Raw genomic sequence first — 15,033 nt, 5'->3', positions numbered from 1 at the left:
CTGAAATATGTTAAACAGAGGATGCAGCTTTGTTCGTTATGGATGGCCCGATCCTCTAGGGATATATCCAGAGCCCATACAATTAGGATACTGCTGCAGGGAAGGATATATTGACAGCCATAAGAAGGATGAATTGCTTTAGTCCTTCCAGGCTAAGGATTTGGCAGTCTTGAAACTTAAAACTAACCTACCAAACCTAATTTAACTAAGCAAAAAAAAGGCCGTCCATAAATGTCAGAGACAAAGAACAGTGACAATACCCTAGCAGGACAATGTCCTAGAGACTGGAGATATATATATAGGATCAGCACCAAACCACCTCCTCAAATCAAGCCAGGACCAGGGAATGCCAGGCAATGGCTCCTGGTGACTTGGCAGGTAGACCTATAGGGTCCCCACAAGAATGGTGAGGTTGCAGACACTACAAGAAACTAACAAACTTGAGCGCAACTCGAACCCCAGTCCGGCGATTGCCAGGCAGGGAAGATTTGGTAGTCCTCCTTGGTTAAATATTTGGCAGTCTTAAGTGGAAACAATTTGTAGTTATTTGGAGTACTTAAAGAGATAAATACTTACAAGTTAAGTTGATGATGAAGTGGAATCGAGTCCGATACACGAATAAGTGTAATGAGAGAGAGAGAGAGAGAGAGAGAGAGAGAGAGAGAGAGAGAGAGAGAGAGAGAGAGAGAGAGAGAGAGAGACCCCATTCAAATTGCTTAACACCGAACTATTAAGTCCCATCCCAGAACTACCGAAATGAGTGTACCGGGTGAGATTTTTTTTGTTTTGTTTTTACCACAACAATCATGGAGAGAGTGACGATGATATTGACGCATTTTTGAAATGACATTCGGGAAAGGTATAGCGTGTGATTCTAGTCGTTCTCTTTTTTTACTCACTTCTGTATTCACTTTATTTTCCAACGGCGGAACAAAAGTGTTATTCGGGCACCAAGATATCGAACCACCCTCTACAGTCTGTGCTTCCAGCCGGATGGTTGGTTGATTCTGTGTTGGGGTTGATCTTTCAAGTGTGTTTGTCTGGGCTGACACTTCCACAAGATTAAAAATATTCCAGGGAGGGGAATTTTGGGTGGGAATTGACGACGAGAGAGAGAGAGCGAGAGAGAGAGAGAGAGAGAGAGAGAGAGAGAGAGATAGAATTTCAAATAAGGGCTGTTTCATATCGAAGTTTCTGACTCTGTTTATTAAATGCATTTGTCATAATCTATCTTCATAATTAAAACTATACATATGAGAGAGAGAGAGAGAGAGAGAGAGAGAGAGAGAGAGAGAGAGAGAGAGAGAGAGAGAGGAGAGAGAGAGAGGCATGAAACCTCGTAAAAAAAATATTTGGTTTAAAAGAACTGATATAATTCAGCATTTTATTTATCTCGCATAAAAGAAGAAAAACGCCAACTGCTTCCCTGCTATTGATATTGAGAGAGAGAGAGAGAGAGAGAGAGAGAGAGAGGAGAGAGAGAGAGAGAGAGAGAGAGAGAGAGAGAGAAGAGGCTGTTAGTCATTTTTGTAATGGCCAGGTACACTTGAAGGAGCCTCATACGATCACTTATTCTGAATGGGACCACAATAAAGATTCCTATTTTCGGTGGACGAAAATAGAAGCAAAGGAACCATAAATATTCGGGGCTGTTATGGCCTATTGGAAAGGTCCCTTCCTGGCCATCTACTGGACTGGAGTTCGAGATCTGTTCAAGTTCAATAGTTTCTTTTAGTGTCATCAACCTCATCACCCTTGCGGGCTAGGGATAGGGTGTTCACTGGAGCCTAGAGCCTATAGAGATCTACTTACTGCGTCAGCAACAGCCATTGCCTGGCCCTCCCTGGTCCTAGTGGAGAGGAGGCTTGGATGCTGATATGTATATAGTCAATCTCTAAGACATCGTCACTGTCTTTTACCTCTGCCATTAAAGGTTTAAAGGTCGCTCATGAATGGCAGGGGAAAGGGACAGTGACATTGCCCTGTCCAGTAGTGAGTAGGACAATGCCCTAGAGACTGACCATATATACATATGATCAGCGCCAAAGCCCCTTCTTCACTCAAGCTAGGACCAAGGAGGGCCAGGCAATGGCTGCTGATGACTCAGCAGATAGACCTATATACTTCCCCAAACCCATCAACCTTAGCTCACAAGGATGGTGAGGTTGCTAACGTGGTGAGGTTGCAGCGATTAAAGAAGGTAACGAGTCTGAGCGGGACTCGAACCCCAATCTGGCGATCACCAGTCAGGGACGTTACCTCATCGGCCACCACATAAGCGACCTTTAAAGGTGACGAACAAGAAACTAGCAACGAAAAAGAAGCTGGAATAATCAATAGACCAAACAAAAGGAAAAACAAAAGACAACACACCTTTGCAATGTCGTACGCTAAACAATTGTTTGCCCAAGATATGTCACAATGAAGTATAGACCAATATTTCGTCTTGGGCAAATAAAACCGGTGTGACGTCAATATAACTACATCGAGGTATTTTTAGGTCAGTCACCCCTAAAGTAGAGGCACCGCTTTCTTTTTATATTTGATTTCTAATATTTGGGTCCCATGATCTAGCGTTGGGGCCGGGGAGCAGTATTTAGCACAGAGATGGATAGCAGGAGAGAAGAAAGATAAAGATAAACTGAGACACTCTAAGATCATTTTGTGATGCTTGCAGTACGCCCGAATAGAAGCACCGTAGCTTTTTTAAAACCATTATATTTTTTTCCCACGAACACTAGAAATAACATATGTTTACAAAGGATAATTTTCTTGAAATAGATTTCACCAAGTTGAAAAATATTATGCTGCGATTCTTGGGAAAACAGAACTCTCCATATATATATATATATATATATATATATATATATATATATATATATATATATATATATATATATATATATATATTTATATATATATATACATTATATATACATATATATATGTGTATATATTATATATATATATATATATATATATATATATATATATCCCCATGATCAGAAAAGCTAATTAGTCACAGACTCCCAATTCTAGGTTGTTTTGCTGTTAGCGATCAGACCAAATTCTCCCAACGTCACCAATCCGCAGTTGGCCAGCGTGGTAGTGATAAAGACTGACCAAATCCCGGACATGAATTGGCCTATCTGAGGCCTTTGTTCTGTAGTGGACTAGAAAGGTTATATTTATTGCTACACACATACATATATACATACACACATACTATATATATATATATATATATATATATATATATATATATATATATATATAATATATATATATATAATATATATATATATATATATATATATATATGTGTGTGTGTATGTGTATGTGTATGATTATGATAGTACATGCATACATACACCTATCCAAAGCATCACACCCTCAGACGTCCCCCAACACACCCAATAAATAATTAAAACCAAAACGTTTACCCCCCAAACGTTTCTCCAATCCCATCGGTCTTAAAACGTAAACAGCATCATCTTTCTTCTCTACTTCACCAGATCCAGAGGAAAACTAATTCAAAACACAGCGGCGCAACTCAAAACACACGCACACACGCACAAACACGCAAAGGTGGCATGAGATATAGGAGTGTAGACGTTTCCCAATTTTCTGCTGTTTTCATTTGCATATTTATCTCTCTCTCTCTCTCTCTCTCCTCTCTCTCTCTCTCTCTCTCTCTCTCTCTCTCTCTCTCTCATGCGAGTGGAGTGTAAACCTTAACAATCTTTTGATTCTTTTTATGAGTTTAAAGGTTTAAAGGCCACTCATGAATGGCAGGGGCAAGGGATAGTGACAATACCCTATCGAGTAGGACAATGCCCTAGAGGCTGACCATATATACATATGATCAGCATCCCAAGCCTCCTCTCCACCCAAGCTAGGACAAAGGAGGGCCAGGCAATGGCTGCTGGTGAGTCGGCAGATAGACTTATAAGCTCCCCCAATCCCTCAACCCTTAGCTCACAAGGATGGTGAGGTTGCATCAGCCAAAGGAACTAACGAGTTTGAGTGGGGCTCGAACCCCAGTCTGGCGTTCACCAGTCAGGGACGTTACCACATCAGCCACCACAAGCCGATCAAATGCATTAGAACATACTCATGATAACAAAACACATCAATAATTACAAGAAAAATAAATTAAATAATTAAAATACTGCTAATAACTGAATTCACTATATGTAACTGTCATTAGAATGCAATTAGAATTACAGTACTTTGATAATTAATTTTAGGTTAATAATAAAAACACTTGAAAAAACTAAATAACGAAAACAACAAATGAAATAAAAGCTCTGTAAAACAATACTGACCACCAAAATAGACTCGTTAGCAAGAGAATCCCTCGATATAAATCGAAGACATAACTATATTTCTAAAGTTAGTATCAATAACTCCTTTACTATAAGGGCAAAGAAATAATACTTCCTCCAAGCCCCCCCCCCCTTCCCCCAAACCCCCTAGATGGAAACAAAAGACTAACGAACTAAACTTAATGAAGCAGTTGAAAAGTTCCCTGAAGTTGGAGCAAGACTTGGAAAACAAACTGATCAGATGATGCTCTAGCGGTCAATAAGCCACAGTGTTCCCTCTCTCTCTCTCTCTCTCTCTCTCTCTCCTCTCTCTCTCTCTCTCTCTCTCTCTCTCTCTCTCTCAATAAAGAGTCTTCGCTCAATAGAGATTGGTTAGTCTAGACATACACCTTTTTAATCTCAAAATCATTCTTCGTTTTCTCTCTCTCTCTCTCTCTCTCTCTCTCTCTCTCTCTCTCTCTCTCTCTCTCAATAAAGAGTCTTCGCTCAATAGAGATTGGTTAGTCTAGAGATACACTTTTTTTAATCTCAAAATCATTCTTCGTTTTCTCTCTCTCTCTCTCTCTCTCTCTCTCTCTCTCTCTCTCTCTCTCTCTCTCTCTCTCAATAAAGAGTCTTCGCTCAATAGAGATTGGTTAGTCTAGAGATACACTTTTTTTAATCTCAAAATCATTCTTCGTTTTCTCTCTCTCTCTCTCTCTCTCTCTCTCTCTCTCTCTCTCTCTCTCTCTCTCTCTCTCACACAATAAAGTCTTCGCTCAATAGAGATTGGTTAGTCTAGAGATACACTTTTTTTAATCTCAAAATCATTCTTCGTTTTTTCTCTCTCTCTCTCTCTCTCTCTCTCTCTCTCTCTCTCTCTCTCTCTCTCTCTCTCGCACGCACACACAATAAAGTGTCTTCGCTCAATAGGGATTGGTTAGTCTAGACATACAATTTATTTTAATCGAAAAATTATTCTTCGTGTTTTCTCTCTCTCTCTCTCTCTCTCTCTCTCTCTCTCTCTCTCTCTCTCTCTCTCTCTCTCTCTCTCTCTCTCTCGTTCAAAAGAGAGACTTCACCCAATAAGCTGTTTAAGGTTTTATTTCGCCTAATAAAAGGGTGGCTTCATAAAGTTCCAAGACTGTAGTCACTGCCGTATCCATCTATTTAATGAATACAAGAAATGCCTAGCCCACTCTTTTCACCAACCAGTCAACATCACTCTAAACGAATAACCAATCTTGATATTATCACTTATACTAAACTCATTCGAGCATCTTGGATTATTTCAACATTATTTCAACTTTTCTTATTTGTGGTGTACCATAGAGATAACGATAACCTAATAACAATAACACTAATCTTTGCAGAATTTATATTTCTATCTTATACAGATTCCATGTCAATCATTTATCCCATAAAGGAGGGTCGGCTCATCAACACTTTCACTGAAATGAAAACCTCTTCCTCTAGAACGTTAGAAGTGGTCCTTGTAAATTCAGTGCCTCACCCATTCTCTGACTCCTCCCTCTCCCATCCTCTCACCCTCACAAATTATCTCATCAACAAGGGTTTCCATTTTCTCTGCTGACCCTGTTCCTTCTCGTCTCCTGCAGGGGTGGTGGCCGAGAGACAAGCCGGTAAGCGATGTCCATCAGCCTGTGGAATGTCGGCGGTTCTGTACTCCTCCTCGGCGTCGTTACAATTTGCGCAAATACACATCAGGTGAGATACTGTTTTGATCTATACGTCTCGGCGTCATTGCCATGTGCAAATACACATCAGGTAGTATACTGTTTTATTCTGTACTTCTCGGAGTCACTACGATGCACAAATACACATCAGGTGAGATACTGTTTTGTTTTGTACGTCTCGGCGTCATTACGATGCGCAAATACACAACAGGCGAGATACTGTTTGGTTCTTTACTTATCGGCGTCATTACAATGCGCAAATACACATCAGGTGAAATACTGTTTTGTTCTGTACTTTTCGGCATCATCACGACGCGCAAATACACATCAGGTGAGATACTGTTTTGTTCTCTACTTCTCGGTGTCATTGCAAAGCGCAAATACACATCAGACGAGACACTGTTTTGTTCTCTACTTCTCGACATCATATGAAAATATCAACGAAACGATAAGAGAGAAGGTCAAGTAAGGTAAAGTTTCAGACAAAAATGGTGAGGGGGACTTTTTAAAATCATAAACATATTTCATAAAAAAGGTTAAGACATATTTAAAGTCATTTAAAGATCAAGTCAATGCGAGATATGAAGACAATGTCAGACAAAAGGGAGACAGGCGACAAGGATTTAGGTTTAAAATCTTGAATAAATAATGATTTGTTGTGTAGATAGAAAACTATTTGCTTAAAGCCTCAATCATTAACTCGGCAAAATTATTTAATCCCGATGATCTACTGAAACATTATTATTATTATTAGTAGTAGTAGTAGTAGCAGTAGTAGTAGTAGCAGTAGTAGTAGTAGTAGTAGTAGTATTCTTAACGTGGTGAAAGAGTTTGTGTATCGCCATGATCAGCAAAGCTGTACTAGTCAAGAACACCCATACCGGGTTGGTTTGCTGTGAGCAATCAGATCAAATTCTCTCACTATCACCAATCTGCACTGGCCAGCATGGTGACGAAAATGCCCAAACTCCAGACAAAACTAAGGACATGTCTGAGGCCTTTGTCTTTCAGTGGACTAGAAACGTAGCATTTGTTGTTGTTGTTCTTGTACACACACACACACACACACACACACACACACATATATATATATATATATATATATATATATATATATATATATATATATATAGGCCTATATATATATATATATATATATATATATATATATATAGGCCTATATATATATATATATATATATAGGCCTATATATATATATATATATATATATTATATATATATATATTATATATATATATATATTATATACATATTATATATATTATATATATATGTGTGTGTGTGTTTGTGTGTGTGCGGCTAAAAGAGACCAAAAGTATACGAGATTGCTAATAAAGACAATGTTCTTTGCATGATAACCCATGTTGCTAATAACTGTCCACTGCTATTTTGGCAAAGGATCTATTGACCTACCCATTTACCTATTTTTTCACCTACCTTAGTGACTTGCAAAATATCTACCTATTTGTTTACCTACCTTAGCGTCTTCCCCAAAGAGCTCCCCACCTACCTATCTACCTATCTTTTTACCTACCTTAGCCTCTTTTACCTTTCCTTTAATAGAAAGTTTCAGAATATTTCTCATCCTCCTCCTGAACATTCTTGAGTTTATGGCAAAAATCCAATTCCCAGTTTCCGACGTCAATGGACATTCTTTTTGCCCGGAGTTTCATTCATAAAATTCTAACGCCCCTCCCATCTCTCTCTCTCTCTCTCTCTCTCTCTCTCTCTCTCTCTCTCAATGCATATGCACATATAATGCTTCTCTTAAATCCTAATATATATACGTACCTGAAAAATATTTTATCCCTATCTCTAATATATATATATATATATATATATATATATATATATATATATATATAGAGAGAGAGAGAGAGAGAGAGAGAGAGAGAGAGAGAGAGAGAGAGAGAGAGAAGATACACATGCATATACTGTACATACAAAGAGAGAGAGAGAGAGAGAGAGAGAGAGAGAGAGAGAGAGAGAGAGAGAGAGAGAGAGAGAGAGAGAGAGAGACCCCACCCTAAAACTTTTCCCATCTATCCCAAATGACCAACATTTAACGTCAAGCAACGCACCATGTACAGTAAATCTATGCAGATGCAATACCTTATGACCGACTGTCTGTCTTGCAACGCAGTAAAACGTCTTTCAACATTTGCATGGCAATGAATGGCAATTGAAACTCGCGAGTGTGCCATTTCTTACCCGCGTTGCGATTTCCATCTCGGGGGGAAGTGAGGACGTTTTTCAAACCGTAAGAACTCGCATAAAGGTTAAAAGATGAGGGACATTTTACTGGGCTGGTTTGGGGGCGAAGACTTTGTCAGAACGCGATCTGTTTGTGTATTGATTGGGTCATCATTTTGTAAGTGAGTGAATGAGTATGTATGTATGTATGTATGTATGTATGTAAGTATGTATGTATGATTATTTACTTATACATAAACAACTGATCCTTTCTGCCTGGGGATACCTTAACGTGGTAAAAGGGTTTGCGAATCGCCGTGGTCAGCAAAGCTGTACTAGTCAGGGTCACACCCATATTAAGTTGGTTTCCTGTGAGCGATCAGGCGAAAGTCTCCTACCATTACCAATCCGCTATTGCCAAACCCCAGACATGAATAAGGACTTGCCTGGGGCCTTTGTCCTGCAGTGGAGTAGAAACGAATGCATTTAATGTTATATGTATGTTAGATTATTCATTTACTTGTAAATGAACAATGAGGATTTTTATAAGACCTTATGTTTATTCATTGTTTAGTACAGCTTTATATATCAGAATTATGTATATCTGTCTGTATGTATGTGAATGACACTGAGACAGAAAAAGAGCAACATGGATACGAGAGCAAACTAAAGTAGAGGATATTCTAACAACTTGTAGGAAAAAACAAATGGACACGGACAGGACATATAATGAGAATGACAGACAATATATGGGCATTAAGAATAACAAAATGGGTCCCTAGAGATTATAAAAGAAGCAGGGGAAGGAGGAGAACGCGATGGACTGACGAACTAAGAAATTTTGCGGAAATAGACTGGCATAGAAAGACCATAAACGAACGCGTCTGAGGCTTTTGTCGTGCAGTGAAAAGCAGATGATAGTGATTAGGTTAGCTTATTTTCTTGTACATGAACAACTGCACACATTTACCAAGATTTACATTTATTCGTTGTTTTGTATAACTTTGTACATCGAAATTGTCGATGTACTCAAGTACATGTATGGCGACACCCATAACATGCAGTTTAAGTTTATACATTCAAGTGTATGCAATGAAGGCCTACGTGATAGGTATTAAAGGTTTAAAGGACGTTTATGAATGGCAGAGGCAAGGGACAGTAACATTGCCCTATCGAGCAGGACAATGCCATGTGAATCTGTACTAAACACAACCGCCTTTTCTCACTTCGTATTCTTTTCCAAGTTTCATATCACTTTAATAAAAAAAAGGCAGATATAATTAGCTTTACCTACTACTTTTCTTTTATTCCTGGTTGATTGTAAGAACTGTGCCATTTCGGGAAGGGAAAATTCAGAAACTGAAAAACTAAATTCGTTTTTGTAAAACATTCCCTTAAAATTGGATCAAAAGTCGTTGGACAAAATACTCATCAGGCGAAAAGACATAGGACTAAAATGTTATTATTATTATTATTATTATTATTATTATTATTATTATTATTATTATTATTATTATTATTATTATTATTATTATTAGTTGAAAAAACAAGATGCTATAAGACCAAGGGATACAACAGGGAATAATATCCCAGTGGAGAAACGAAATAAGGACATAAATAAACGATATGTGAAATAAGGAACAATTAAGATGAAATATTTTAAAAATAGTAACATCATCAAAACTGTTATTTCATATATTAGCTATAAAAAGACTTATGTCAACCTGTTCAACATTAAAACATTTGCTGCAAGTTTGAACTTTTGAAGTTCTACCGATTCAATTACCCGATTAGGAAGATCATTCCACAAATTGGTCACAGCTGGAATTAAACTTCTAGAGTACTGTGTAGTATTAAGGTTCATGATGGAGAAGGCTTGACTATTAGAATGAACTGCATGCCTAGTATTACGAACAGGAAGGAACTGTGGACTAAGTGACGTTGGACGAAGTGACATTGGACAAAAAGACCATCTACCAATATAACCATAATCTTATCATATAACCATAATAAATTACTCAAATCTGCATCCTACATCTCATTTCTCTTTCTTAATCCTACAGGACAAGCAAGATCAGGCGAAGGACTACGTAAGGGAGGTCAGTCTTAGAAGCGCCCCATTCCAGAAGGGCAATCTTAAAGCCCTCCATCTGCCAAAAGATGCTACGGAAGCTACCAGACCAGCCAGATCGCCCTCATCTCTAGGCCTCCCCTCACTCTCCTCCGGTAGAAATGAAGACTCCTTCTGGGCAATGAGGGGAAAGAGGCCGGATGATGATGATGATGTCATCACCGACCACCACGATCAGGACATGAGATGGGAACAACAAGAGCAGCAGAAAAATCCTTCTGAAGCCACAGCCAGCAATCAACCAGGTGAAACATCCTCAGAAAATACTTATTCTGGCGATAGAGAAGATGCAGAAAAGGATAGACACGATGCAGAAACTGGTGAAAGTTATGAGGACGACGTTTTGCTTGGCCCCGACAACGACGCTGCTGAAGATGATGAGGATGATTTTGATCTCACTGAGGGAGGCTGGACATCACGCAGCAAGAAAGGAATTAGTGATTACATCCCATTCTACTGGGGGTCAAATCAAAATGTGTGGGGCAAAACACCTCTCAGTGGCATGTCAATACCAGAAGTCCTTGACGACACTGCTAGTACTTCTAAGACACACCATTCAAACGCTATCTCTGGATGGGAATCTAATCAAAGTTTCTGGGGCAAAAGAAATGATGAAACTCCATTCTGGGTGTCTAGAGGGAAGAAAGAAAATTCTGGGCCCTTTTGGGTGATGCGGGGAAAGAAAGATGCTGACCATACTGGCCCATACTGGATTGCAAGGGGAAAAAGACCCTTGGTGTCCGATGGGTACTGGGGATCTAATCCTTTCACTTTAGGCAAAAGAGTCCCAGGTGATGAAAAAATGGAAAGATTCAATAACCAGTTAGAAGATGGCATGTTGGGAGAGAGTGAAGACAAGGGTCCATTCTGGGTCAGTCGTGGTAAGAAGGATTCCCAAGACATGGATACAAATTCCAAATTCTGGGTCAACAGAGGAAGAAGAACTGAAAATAATACATTCTGGGTGACACGAGGTAAAAAGGACAGCATTACCCATCCATTTTGGGTAAACCGTGGGAAAAAAGAACTTGAGCAAAACAGTCCTTTCTGGATTGCCAGAGGGAAGAAGGACACAGAAAATACCCGACAGACACAAGACAAAAAGGCCGGTGACGGAACTCCCTTTTGGGTTGCAAGAGGTAAAAAAGACGAAGATTCCCTTTACTCAGAGTTAAAAGAGAAAAGGAATGCTTATCAAACCCCATTTTGGGTGGCAAGAGGAAAAAAAGACGACCAGACACCATTTTGGATTGCTAGAGGAAAGAAAGAAACCAACCAGATGCCATTTTGGATTGCAAGAGGAAAGAAGGAAAATGACGAACCACCATTTTGGATAGCAAGAGGAAAGAAAGATAATCAGACGCCATTTTGGATCTCCCGTGGAAAAAAGGATGACCAAACGCCATTTTGGATTGCAAGAGGGAAAAAAGAAAATATTACCCCATTTTGGGTTGCAAGAGGGAAAAAAGACGCCCAAACCCCATATTGGATAACACGTGGCAAGAAGGAAACTGACCAACAACCATTCTGGGTTGCAAGAGGAAAGAAAGACAGTCAAATTCAGTTTTTGAATTCCTTGGGAGAAAAGAAAGAAGACCAAACGCCATTTTGGATTGCACGCGGGAAAAAAGATAACATCCAGACGCCATTCTGGGTTGCACGAGGAAAGAAGGACACTGACCAAGCATCTTTCTGGATTGCGCGGGGGAAAAAAGAAAGCAATCACGACCCAATCTGGCTTGCTCTGGACAAAACTAAAGATCAAACACCATACTGGGTTGCACGAGGGAAGAAGCAGGATTCAAACCCTTTCTGGATAGCTAGAGGGAAAAAATCTAGCTCTACTGACGAACAGCCAAGCGAGACTAACCAGTTTTGGGTTAGAACAGGTAAAAAAGATGAGGTGACTAATCCTTACTGGATAACCCGGGGGAAAAAGGATCTCGAGACCCCTAATCCATTTTGGGTTGCCAGAGGCAAAAGAACTGGATTAGACAATCCCTTCTGGGTTGCCAGGGGACGAAAGAGCGATCCCGAAGACGACAACGAAAACTTATTCTGGATCGCCCGAGGAAAAAAAAAACTTCTGGACCTCAAGAGGCAAAAGGCTACAGACTCTACAAGAAAGGGACAATGATAATCTCATGACCTATGTCTGGGAGGCCCTCATGGAACAAAAAGATAAAGATAACTCTGGGAATACACAACGACTTCGCGACAAAAAAGGTACCCCGTCCTCTATGGCCCCGGCGGTTATACAGAAGCAAAGTGATGACTCATATGGTAAAGGATTTGTTGCTCTGAGAGGATAGTCCCCACATCAAGTCATTATGTTGGACATCTTACTCACTATTTCACTTCAAAGTTTATAAGATTATCATTTAGTTTATAATAAGATTTTTACAATGTGTGTATGGGAAAAGTGTTGAACAGTGTTCCAAAGAGTCACTATCATTAGGTCACTTGCCTGGGATGTTTTTGCAGAACATATATTGGATACATGTTAAAATCACATACAAAACTAAAGATGGACCCCCAAACTTTGCTGTATTTAAATATATATAGACTTTGTATAAGCAATCTTTAGCATATGCCAAAAAATGTACGAAAGTTTGTTCTCTTACAGGCAAAATGCTATGGAAATATGATGAACTGGTTGAGCCATGATACTCTCTTGATAGTCTTTAGAAATGTTATATCTGAAGAAAATATAATTTATAACATACAATTTCAAAATCGCGTTTTAATCAAGATTCTAAATGACCCATGAATGCACAGTGCCTAAAAACAGCAGTGACCTAAACAGAGAGGTGACCATGTGATCTGGAATTCCTAACATCACTAGGGCTGGAGGAGTTAGGATGACCTGAGCATTTCACTAATAAATAAAATAGTAAAAAAGGGAAATGAGCTTTTCATTCATCAAATAATTCACTATTTCTTTAAAAAAAAAAAAGTTTGTGTGAAAGTTAATGCTGGTAAACTCCAACTTTTCTCTTAGTTTTATAAATTACCTTGTCTGTAATTCATTAACAGAAGAGTCAGTTCTAGAATCATCAACAAAAAGGTCAGTTTTAAAATCATTTTTAAAATCATCAACAGATGAGACAATTCTAAAATCCTTTCTTAAATCAACAAAAGATTCTGTTTTAAAATTATCAACAGAAGTCAGTTTTAAAATTATCACAGAAGTCAGTTTTAAAATCATCAACATAAAAGTCAGTTTTGAAATAATCTTTAAAATCATAAACAGAGGTCAATTCTAAAATAATCAACAGAAGAGTCAGTTTTAAAACTATCAAAATAAGTCAATTTTAAAAGCATCACAGAAAGTCAATTTTGAAAGCATCACAGAAAATCAGTTTTAAACTCCTTTTTAAAATCATCTACAAAATAGTCAGTTTTAAAACCATCAACAGAAGGGTCAGTTTTAAAATCAACAGAAGAGTCAGTTGTGACCAGGTAATCTTGGTTCAAATGCACATGCTACTTCAAAACGTAGCAAGTGATTACCTGTTGAAGTAGCAGCTTTTAGAGAGAGAGAGAGAGAGAGAGAGAGAGAGAGAGAGAGAGAGAGAGAGAGAGAGAGAGAGAGAGAGAGAGAGAATCAGTATAGGCTACAGATGGTGTGAAATCAGTTTAAATTAGTATTGTTAGGGTAGAAATTTATCCACTTGAAAGGGAATTTCCAGACAGATTTTGAGAAATTTGAATAAATTTGTAGCACTGGGCTACACCTATACGGAATTAAGCTTGAATGCTATACTTCAATAATATATATAATACTATTGGTTTTTTTAGTTAAAGCTAGATTTTTTAGAAAATACAATTTGATGGACTAGTAGAAGTTCTTGATAAAAAAAGACAGAAATCTGAGAAAAAAAGGGGTGTCTACGTGAAGCGCATCCTGGCTAAGTGTGACTGGGTGTAGTGCTCCTTTAATTGACGATATCTAACCAAGGAGCGTATAGGTGAAACACATCCCGACTAGGTGCACCTGGCTGCAGCACTCCTTTAATTGACGATGTCTAGCTAAGGAGTGTCTAGGTGAAACGCATCCTGGCTAGGCACTCCTGGGTGTAGCGCTCCTTTAATTGACGATGTCTAGCCGAGGAACGTCTAGGTGGAGCACATCTTAGCTAGACGCACTGAGATGTAGCGCTCATTTAATTGAGGATGTCTAGCCAAGGAGCATCTAGGTGAATCGCATCCTGGCTAGCGCATGGGTGTAGCGCTCCTTTACATAATGATGTATGGCCGAGGAGTGTCTAGGTGAAGCGCATCCTGGCTAGGCATGCCTGGGTGTAACGCTCCTTCAGTTGACGATGTCTAGTCAAGAAGCGTCTAAGTTCAGTGCATCCTGGCTAGGCGCGATTGGGTGTAGCGCTCCTTTAATTGATGATGTCTAGCTGAGGAATGTCTACTTGAAGCACATGCTGGCTAGGTGCGCATGGGTGTAGCGCTCCTTTAATTGACCATATCTGGCCGAGGAGCGTCTAGGTGGAGCACATCTTAGCTAGACGCACTGGGATGTAGCGCTCATTTAATTGAGGATGTCTAGCCAAGGAGCATCTAGGTGAATCGCATCCTGGCTAGCGCATGGGTGTAGCGCTCCTTTACATAATGATGTATAGCCGAGGAGTGTCTAGGTGAAGCGCATCCTGGCTAGGCATGCCTGGGTGTA

At 39.2% G+C, this 15,033-nt stretch overlaps 2 protein-coding genes across 2 annotated transcripts in view; one reads left to right on the top strand and one right to left on the bottom strand.

Moving 5' to 3' along the window:
• Positions 1–15,033, bottom strand: part of LOC137622382 (COMM domain-containing protein 4) — a 140,544-nt gene that overhangs the window by 121,429 nt on the left and 4,082 nt on the right. The window lies entirely within an intron of this gene.
• LOC137622876 (uncharacterized) lies at positions 5,924–13,248 on the top strand. The gene is given in 3 exon segments (XM_068353446.1): positions 5,924–6,035; positions 10,282–12,423; positions 12,425–13,248. Coding segments are annotated over 3 exon segments (2,457 nt in total). The 5' UTR covers positions 5,924–5,957; the 3' UTR covers positions 12,662–13,248.

Source organism: Palaemon carinicauda, chromosome 29 (assembly GCF_036898095.1).
Source record: "Palaemon carinicauda isolate YSFRI2023 chromosome 29, ASM3689809v2, whole genome shotgun sequence".
Taxonomy (NCBI): Eukaryota; Metazoa; Arthropoda; class Malacostraca; order Decapoda; family Palaemonidae; genus Palaemon; species Palaemon carinicauda.
Note: the sequence above shows the minus strand (reverse complement) of the source record. Positions and strands in the feature narration are given on the sequence as shown.